Source organism: Notothenia coriiceps, unplaced genomic scaffold (genome assembly GCF_000735185.1).
Source record: "Notothenia coriiceps isolate Sejong01 unplaced genomic scaffold, NC01 NC01_scaffold00037244, whole genome shotgun sequence".
Lineage (NCBI taxonomy): Eukaryota > Metazoa > Chordata > Actinopteri > Perciformes > Nototheniidae > Notothenia > Notothenia coriiceps.
In genome coordinates, this window is record NW_011369945.1 from 23,682,008 (window position 1) to 23,691,979 (window position 9,972).

General features: G+C 41.7%; 2 protein-coding genes across 3 annotated transcripts in view; both read left to right on the forward strand.

The window, feature by feature from the left end:
- The window catches only part of trmt61a (tRNA methyltransferase 61A), a 735,410-nt gene that overhangs the window by 386,794 nt on the left and 338,644 nt on the right, over positions 1-9,972 (forward strand). The gene's annotated exons all lie outside the window — the stretch shown is intronic.
- LOC104965052 (uncharacterized) overlaps positions 676-9,972 on the forward strand; it is a 63,019-nt gene continuing 53,722 nt past the window's right edge. For both annotated transcript variants that reach the window (XM_010793994.1, XM_010793995.1), the window contains exons 1-4: positions 676-814; positions 930-1,095; positions 8,885-9,078; positions 9,759-9,863. In XM_010793994.1, coding sequence (XP_010792296.1) covers positions 964-1,095; positions 8,885-9,078; positions 9,759-9,863 — 431 coding nt within the window. In that variant the 5' untranslated portion in view covers positions 676-814; positions 930-963. The remainder of the gene's footprint in view (positions 815-929; positions 1,096-8,884; positions 9,079-9,758; positions 9,864-9,972) is intronic.

Here is a 9,972-nt window from a genome sequence, read left to right on the forward strand (position 1 = left end):
GGGGGGGGGGGGGGAGACGACACAGGGCACCAGGTGCACACAATCAGCCATAACAGACATGGGGGAAGGGGAACACTTTTCAGAATAAAACCAGCAAACAGAGACAGACAACCTAAAACACAGACATATACACACACTACATACATTTCGCCACCCACAAAGCTACACAATCCGTAAGGGAGGCCGAGATCTAAGGCCCCAAAGATCACCTCCGTTACATGCAAATAACTGCAGATTTTAGTATGTTGAGTTGCACAATCCTCAATTGGTTTTGTTTCCAACATCCTGGAGAAGGATAATAGATTAAGAAAGCTGTGAAGGAAGGAACAACAAATCTAAGAGGTTTTCTTTACATGATCCTTCACTATTTGTATATGAATATATTTTTTTTAAAGAGAGAGAGAGTAGGTTTTATAAAAAAGAATGTACTGTAGGACTGCCAAGCCTGTGAACATTTCTCGAAATATAAAAAAAACATTTTACAAGGGTATTTAAAAATAATATGACAAACTATTCATATGTTTTTTAAAGGTTACTTTTTCAAATTTGTGTTCCAATTAAATAACTCCCTGACGGATTCATTCCACAATTATGTCTAAAATGTCTTGTATAATGTTTGTGAGAATATTGTGTAATCAGGCCTCAGTGCGTATCATTCAGTGCACACACCATACCAAGAATGCAGAGCTACATCCACATTAGTCAACCACCTCTCTCACACGTTTATTCCACGACAATTACTCAGTGACTCCATTACGTCACACCACAGTCCCTCTCAGACGCTGTAGGAAGGTTTCAGGACTCATTATGCTAGGTATGTGCACAAAAAGATGTGTTGTCCTTTACAGACAACATGATGATTCGAAATAGCAACTTTATGACCTATACTGAGACAGAGACATCCTAACCTTTCCCTCTGTGTTTCCCAGAGTCTCAGACTTCCTGTGTGACTGAGGAGCTGACATGTTGGACAAATTCAAAGAGAGCTTCCTGCTGCAGGTCCTGACTCTGGTCCTGCTCGGCCCGGCCTGCGAAGCCTCTTCTCTGGGCCTGACGGTCCATGTTGAGCCACTGGAAAGCGATGGAGGGAATACGGTGAGCAATGTTTTCTCTCCCCATGAAAATGTTTATGTTACGATGTCTTGAAGTCCAAAATGATTTGGCCCTTGTCACACATTTCTATATTTTTGAAATTATTATTATTTATTAACTTATTATTGAAGTAATCATTTCCTCTCCACATCATTCTGTTATTTGTCCCTAAAAAACATACATTATCAGTGATCCAAACGAGAAACTCTTTAGGTATTGCTCACAATTTCTCTTCTCACAAACGCTTAAGAGATTAATTTAGAGAGGAAAAAAGTATTCACTTTGCAAATGTTTAAAAAAAGAATCCCTCAATCTTTCTTACTGACCCCCTACTTTTACTCTGAAGAACCACTACCTTACCGTGGTAGAGAGGTTTGTGTACCCTGATGAACCTGGGGGCTGTGTTGTCTGGAACCTTGTGTTCCTGGTAGGGTCTCCCATGGCAAATTGGTCTCAGGCAAGGGGCCAGACTAAGATTGGTTCACAAGACCTCATGAAAGACGACACACGAAGTGAGGATACCCGGCCCGGAGGAAGCCCGGGGTCCCCTTCGGGAGCCAAGCCCAGAAGGAGGACTCGTCGGCGAGCGTCTGGTAGCCGGGCTTGCCACGGAGCCCGAAAAGGCAACGTGGGCAACATCGCCGCTTCTCCGTCCCGCGGGCCCACCACCTGCGGGAAACAGTGATGGGGTCGGGTACACTGCCAGAAGGGTGGCAGTGAAAGCAGAGGGTCTCGACGGACCAGACCCGGGCGACAGAAGCTGGCTTTGGGGACGTGGAACGTCACCTCTCTGGGGGGGAAGGAGCCGGAGCTTGTGCGGGAGGTGGAGCGTTACTGGTAACGCTCCACCTCCCGCACAAGCTCCGGCTCCTTCCCCCCCAGAGAGGTGACGTTCCACGTCCCCAAAGCCAGCTTCTGTCGCCCGGGTCTGGTCCGTCNTATCCATTCCTCATTTCGCTCAATTTAACACTGTCTTTCGTGCTCGGATTCAGTGAGAACAGCACCATCTGGTGGCCTGAAATATGTACTACAGCGTCTCCAGCGCTTTCGAACGGCAATGTACGTGGCTGTCTCCTCCTGATTGGTGGAGTTGGCCCAATAGCCGTAGCGCAACTTCTGTGACGACATAAAAGTGTTCAAATCTGGATCAGTCTGTATCAGATCCATTGCAGCCCCTTTTTAAGAGATTTGGGTATGGAGGAAAATAGACAGGGTTGTGTTTTCTGACACTTGGTGAGTTCCCTGGAACACAGGGGACACATATTCATGTATAAAAGACGTACAAAAGTGCATTTTGCATGATAGGTCCCCTTTAAGTAAACTACCTCAACAAATACTTAAGTTCAGTAATTCAGTAAATGTGCTTAGATACTTTCCACCACTAAAAGTAACCTTTCGTCATTTGAAAGAGATGTAAGAGTCTTCCACAAGAGGGAGCTTTAAAGCCAAACATCACAGAGGGACGCAGCCAGCGGCCACTTCAAACCACAGGGACAAACACACAGTGAGCGAATTTACCAGAGGATTAGTGTGAAGAGAGTCTGATTATACTCTGTCAATAGTTATCTTTCATCCTCGTGCAGCTCATAACTTTAGTGGTCACGGGGTGGATGTTTGGACAGAGGAGCTGATCCTGAGTCTGTGAATCATCTCCATCATAAACACCAGATTATCAGACAGTGAAGGCCACCACACAACCAGAGGCATATCTGACTTCCTAAAGCTGACGTAATGGCGCATGATTTCAACTTTTTTTTAGAGTAAACTATAATGGATGTTTCACTGATGGCCAGATTTACGTCATCCTTTATTCAAACTGACCCTCATCATCTCAGTGTGATCTAACATCTGAATTTATCCTGCTTTCATTCATACATAATCTCTGTCTCTATCTCTCTCACACACACACACACACACACACACACACACACACACACACACACACACACACACACAACACACACACACACACAACACACACACACACACACACACACAGCAGGGGGGCGGCTGTTGATCTCTCAGCTATTTTTTCTGCTCTAGCACTCAGATGCCCAGCGTGTGGCATATCATTACCTGTATTTAAATCTCTCACCAAAACACACCTGAACATTAATACCTTATTCTCTACATTTCTCCTTTAGAGTTGGCAATGACCAGGAAATATGTTAAAATGTATTTTTTGACGAGATTCGCCTATTTCAAAGACTTTCCTCTCCATGCAGGTTGGCAACAGAAAACTTTCACATTTCTGTTTCCAACTGCTACCTCTCTTAAATTATGGCAACAGCTCTGCACCTTTAAAGTGACTCTATCATGCTATATTTGAATAATAATATTGTAGGCCCATACCTATATAAATGCATGCCATCTGTTTGGTGTTTTGAAAAAGCTTCAACAGACATGTTTTATATAGGTATGCACTACAATATATTATTCAAATATGCATGATAGGTCCACTTTAAAGTGGCCCAGAGCTGTGCCACTAATTTAAGAGAGGTAGCATTGAACAGAAATGTGCAAAGTTTCCTGTTTGCAACCTGCATGGAGAGGAAAGTCTTTGAAATAGCCAATCTGTCAAAAAAAAAAAAAAATACCATTTTAAACATATTCCTGGATCATTGCCACTCTAAAGGAGAAATGTAGAGAATTAAGGTAGTTAATGTTCAGGTGTGTTTTGGTGAGAGATTTTAAAACAGTGTAATGATATCAAACACAGCGGGCCATCGAGCTGCTAGAGCAGAAAAAAATAGCTGAGGATCCAACAGCCCCCCCCTGTGTGTGTGTGTGTGTGTGTGTGTGTGTGTGTGTGTGTGTGTGTGTGTGTGTGTGTGTGTGTGTGAGAGAGATAGAGACAGAGATTATGTATGAATGAAAGCAGGATAAATTCAGATGTTAGATCACACTGAGATGATGAGGGTCAGTTTGAATAAAGGATGACGTAAATCTGGCCATCAGTGAAACATCCATTATAGTTTACTCTAAAAAAAAGTTGAAATCATGCGCCATTACGTCAGCTTTAGGAAGTCAGATATGCCTCTGGTTGTGTGGTGGCCTTCACTGTCTGATAATCTGGTGTTTATGATGGAGATGATTCACAGACTCAGGATCAGCTCCTCTGTCCAAACATCCACCCCGTGACCACTAAAGTTATGAGCTGCACGAGGATGAAAGATAACTATTGACAGAGTATAATCAGACTCTCTTCACACTAATCCTCTGGTAAATTCGCTCACTGTGTGTTTGTCCCTGTGGTTTGAAGTGGCCGCTGGCTGCGTCCCTCTGTGATGTTTGGCTTTAAAGCTCCCTCTTGTGGAAGACTCTTACATCTCTTTCAAATGACGAAAGGTTACTTTTAGTGGTGGAAAGTATCTAAGCACATTTACTGAATTACTGAACTTAAGTATTTGTTGAGGTAGTTTACTTAAAGGGGACCTATCATGCAAAATGCACTTTTGTACGTCTTTTATACATGAATATGTGTCCCCTGTGTTCCAGGGAACTCACCAAGTGTCAGAAAACACAACCCTGTCTATTTTCCTCCATACCCAAATCTCTTAAAAAGGGGCTGCAATGGATCTGATACAGACTGATCCAGATTTGAACACTTTTATGTCGTCACAGAAGTTGCGCTACGGCTATTGGGCCAACTCCACCAATCAGGAGGAGACAGCCACGTACATTGCCGTTCGAAAGCGCTGGAGACGCTGTAGTACATATTTCAGGCCACCAGATGGTGCTGTTCTCACTGAATCCGAGCACGAAAGACAGTGTTAAATTGAGCGAAATGAGGAATGGATAAAATGCATGATCTGCTTGGTATTTTGAAACATAAAAAGTATAAATATGCCTTATATAGGTATGGTCCTACACTATATTATTCAAATATAGCATGATAGGTCCACTCTAAGTATTAATATCTCATGTTACTTTATTTTTCTACTCCACTAACATTTGGAGGCACAAGTTGTATGTTTTACTCCATTACATTTATCTGACAGCTTTGAATTGTATTTATTTCTCTGTTCATTGATGAAAAATGAAATCAACTAATGAATTAAGATGTACTATTATGGATAACTGGCAGTAAAAAAGTTCGATACAGTTAGCTCCTTTAGCTGCTACATTGAATTAAAACACATCATTGAGTCACTCCATGTCGGCATCGGTGACTCAAGTAATGAATTACGGCCATTAAATTAGATTAGATGGTTTGATCCAAAGCAGCATGTAAACAAAGCATTGCACATTAATTAAATAAAAATGATTAATAGAAAAAAATATATACATATCAACAGTGAAATATGTATAAATAAATACACAACATTAACACATCGATTGAAGTCAGTGTACAGAATGATTGGCATAACGTAACGTTGGTAAATATAGTACCAGATCTATTCAGTTGTTTGAACTTAAGGCTGTTAACATGCTTACCTCTGCTCTGAATACCCCGTACAATCCGATGACATCTTTGTAACGCCAGACAATACATGGCATGAAGACCTTGTGCAATAGGCCAGGTGCAGGTACTGTACTACACTGATAAAACTGTGACAAATCTACAGTTACAACAACGTCTGGCTTCTTGTACTTTCAGACAAAGAAGCAGCGGCAACACAACGGAAGATTGATGGCACAACAACTTTTGGTGTCTCAAAGAAAAACATCGTCACCACATAGTTTACACTGCGGAAGACAAATGCCTTCCCCGGGCTAAAAGGTCAGAGGTGCTACTGAGTGCTCAAATATGCAGCCGAGTATCTGTGCAAGGAGTGCTCAGGGGACAAAATAGGAAGGAAATGTCATCGTTTTCAACTGAGAGCAATCATGTGGGTTGTCTCAGAATGAGGGCAGAGGAAGATGGCTTTGTTTGGCTCCTGTCATCGAGCTGCATCTGTGTGTATGATGACAACTAAACATGTGTCTGATGAAGTTTTGAAGTGATATTAAGGTGACAAACAGTGGAATCACAGAGTTGATATAATGTGGAAGCTTCAAACCTTTTCTTTGCTGTACTGTGAGGAAATCCACAATGGTTTTAAATAAATCGGAAGAAAAACTGTACCCAGACAGAGGGATAAAAGCCTCCTGTTCTCAACATAGTTTTGCAGACAGACGGTCACAGACAAAGAACTCAAGGTGAAACGTATCGTACGGAGGATCTTAATGCTGTGTTGACAAGACAGCAGCTAATGCTTAAGAGGAACATCAGTAGATCTTAAATAGACGGCTTTTTAAAGTAACGATCCACAACACAGCACAGGGAAATATGAGTCAGTGCAGCTTTAAATACATGTATTTCAGTCTCACACACAGAAAGCACTTAACAGAAATAATGTGATTTCAGAAGGTTGAATTGGTGTACAGTTGTAAATATGCAGTGGGGTTTATTTGTAAATCATTTTGTATAATCACACAGATTCTGTGTTTTATATGAAGTAATTCTGTGTTCTTCATTTGATTGAATGTTCAATACCTGACAAGGTCGGAGATCAGTGGGTGGAACCTCTGAAGTGTGGTCGCTGTGCTCAGGAGATTATTGTTGTGAGGATTTCCCCCCCTATATATTGTGTCCCTCACGTTTCCTCTTCCCTTTTTGTAAATGTTCCATGTGAGAGGAGTCACTGTGAGGGAAAGGTAATATAAGACTGATTGTTGTATCTTTTGTCAGATTGTCAGTAATAAAACGGAGATCGTCAAAACTGTACGGTGGCTCGGGTCATCCATGAACAATCGTTATTTTGGTTTTTAGCGAATAGTTAGACGATTATTGGCGCCGTCGTGGTACTACGACGAAAATTAGATTGTATCGTGTAAACCGAGTGATGTGCGTGACTTTGAAGGTGAATTCCTTTATAAAAATAGGCGCATTGGTGGAACTAGGTATATGGAGTTTGATGCTTGTTAGATTGGATTCGTCTTAGAGACTGAGGTTCTAATCCTTAAATAATGGTCATATTTTAGTTCAACATAAGATACAGTACGTATATCCACAGAGTTATACATGCAGATAGGAAGTTATATTTGCTCTGCTGTTTATAGTTATTGAAGTATAAACCTTGTTATACTTTGAATATTTCACAATATTTATACTTGTCAATATATATTAGTCATCAAATATGGGTATAATTTATTGATTACGTCGGTGAGTGTATTGTAACATTTATCTGGTTCAGACAAACGTGCGGCCCCTCCTATATGTCGACAAGTGTACATGCTTTTGTTTGTTTTTTGGGCCTCACGTATCGTATCTTGGACGAAAGATATTAGTATCTGGGTTGTTTTTTGTTGAGATGTGGTGTACACTTTTGATATGTACTTCAATCCCTTGCATTTAAGCTAACTGCTGTGTATAGTGTATTATATCCAATGCACAGGGTCTGCATTATAATAGCCTCAGTTGTGACGCCTACCTATTACAGAGGTTTAATATCAAAGTTATGTTATCAATTTACCTAAATACAAGAGCAGGAAATAGACGAGAGGTGAGATTTGACAACAGACGTAAACGCACACACACACACACAGCACACACCAACACACACACACACACACACCACACACACACACCACACAGCACACACCCACACACACACACACACACACACACACACACACACACACACACACACGACACACACACACACACACACACACACACAACACACACACACACCACAACACACAAATACTCATTTCCCCCACAGTCTCACGACACCAGACCAGCATGGAATGACCCCGTCCGTGATTACTGAAACCTGTGTAAACTCCGGCCGAGGACTTTGTCTGTGTTGAGTAACCGAGTGCACAAACAAATAAACCAACAAAGAGCACCGAGTAGGACTGAAAGAGGTCCTCTTTCTCCCCCAAATGACCGTCACAGACACGAAGGAGCCCCTCAAGTACGAAGTAAAACTTTACGTACTTACATCCCATGACTATGTGTACTTAGGAAGGACACGGGAGACGGGACGACTGAGGAGGTCGAAGGAACCGGGTGGTTGGTGTGTGGTTCAGAGGTACACTAGACGAAGTTACACTACTTACACAACTTTGGCCACAGACGCAACANAAAAGTTGTTAGTAGCCTTAATGGCCTACACAGTGGTTATGCTATACCACATTGCCCTTCACTGGATGTATAATGAGCTGCACTAAACCACATTTTAGCATTTAAAATACCTAGCCATTCTTTTGCGGTTATTTTGATGAAAGTAACTCAAAAGTGATATAAAAGTAGTGTAACTCATTACATTTCAGAGACAGTAATATTGTAATGTAACTTATTACTTTAAAAGACAGTAATAAGTAATATGTAATATATTACATTTTGGAAATAACTTGCCCAACACTGCCAGGGAGTTACTGTGGGAGGTGCTGCAGGAGTATGGGGTGAGGTGGTCTCTACTCAGGGCCATCCAATCTCTGTTCTCCCAAAGCGAGAGCTGTGTCCGGGTCCTCGGCAGTAATTCGGACCCATTTCCGGTGAGGGTTGGCCTCCGCCTGGGCTGCGCTTTGTCACCAATCCTGTTTGTAATATACATGGATAGAATCTCGAGGCGTAGTCGTGGGGGAGGGGGTCTGCAGTTTGGTGGACTAAGGATTGCACCACTGCTTTTTGCAGATGATGTTGTTTTAATGGCTTCATCGGTCTGCGACCTTCAGCTCTCACTGGATCGGTTCGCAACCGAGTGTGAAGGGGCTTGCAGGTTCTTAGTCCTTCAATCAGTCGTAAAAATCTGTCTCTTCCCCTAAAAGCCTTGTCATTGTGTCTCTTTTCCCCCTGCAGGTGCGGGCTCATTTCACCGCCATCGTTCCCAATCCCTGCCCAGCGCTGTCTGGACTGTGCTCTGACGGGGAGGAGGACTGTCTGGTCTACCCCACCTCGCTACCTTTCACTGGCACTAAACCAAACTCTGGCTGGTGCGTCCGCCAGTGGCAGAAGACCGTCCTCAGTGATTACAACGCCACCATAGATTTAGGGTATACCTTCATTCACTGTCTGGACCTTTCACCTAAAGCAAAGCATCATTGTTTTTCATACATTTTCTTAGCTGCTCCATTATTAATTTATAATGTTTCTTCTTGCTGTTGTGCAATGTTTTGGGGTTACATGTGCTCATGAATTCAAGTTAACAGTTATTACACGGAGGACGTTTTTGTTCTCATGTTTTGGGCCTTCTGTTTTGCATGTATATGTATACATTATAATATTTAATATATATAATATTTTCAATGAAATAGACTGTTTGGGTTAACAGAAGTAGGCCAATTTATTATTTGTCTCAAGAATAATATTAAGAATAAGAATAATATATAAATACATTTATAAAAATAAACAAATGTTCTTATAGTCTTCATGCTGCATCATTATGATGCTAATTATACAATCCAAGTGAAAAGGTGATTTATTTTTTATATTTGTAATATTAATTTTATAATCACTGTCACTCACTGTGACGTGTGTCTCATTGTTTCCCCCACCATGGTTTCCATTGCTTTTATCTTACATTCCTGTTTGAGTCCTGCCTCAAGGTATATTCAGTCTATCTGCTACTACTCCTCCATGTTCTCAGTGGTACTGTGTTCTTTGTATTTCATAGATTGTATTTAATGTGATGATATGTTCTGATAATTCTCCATTATTTTTCATAATTCCTTAGATCCAACACACAATTTTATGTTTCGATAAAAGCAAGCCCAGTAATCAGAGCAAACAACGGAAAACTCAACCAACCGGCTTTTGTCGCTCTCCCTCCTCCGCTAAGGTATTACACACACACACACACACACACACACACACACACACACACACACACACACACACACACACACACACACACACACACACACACACACACACACACGCACGACGAC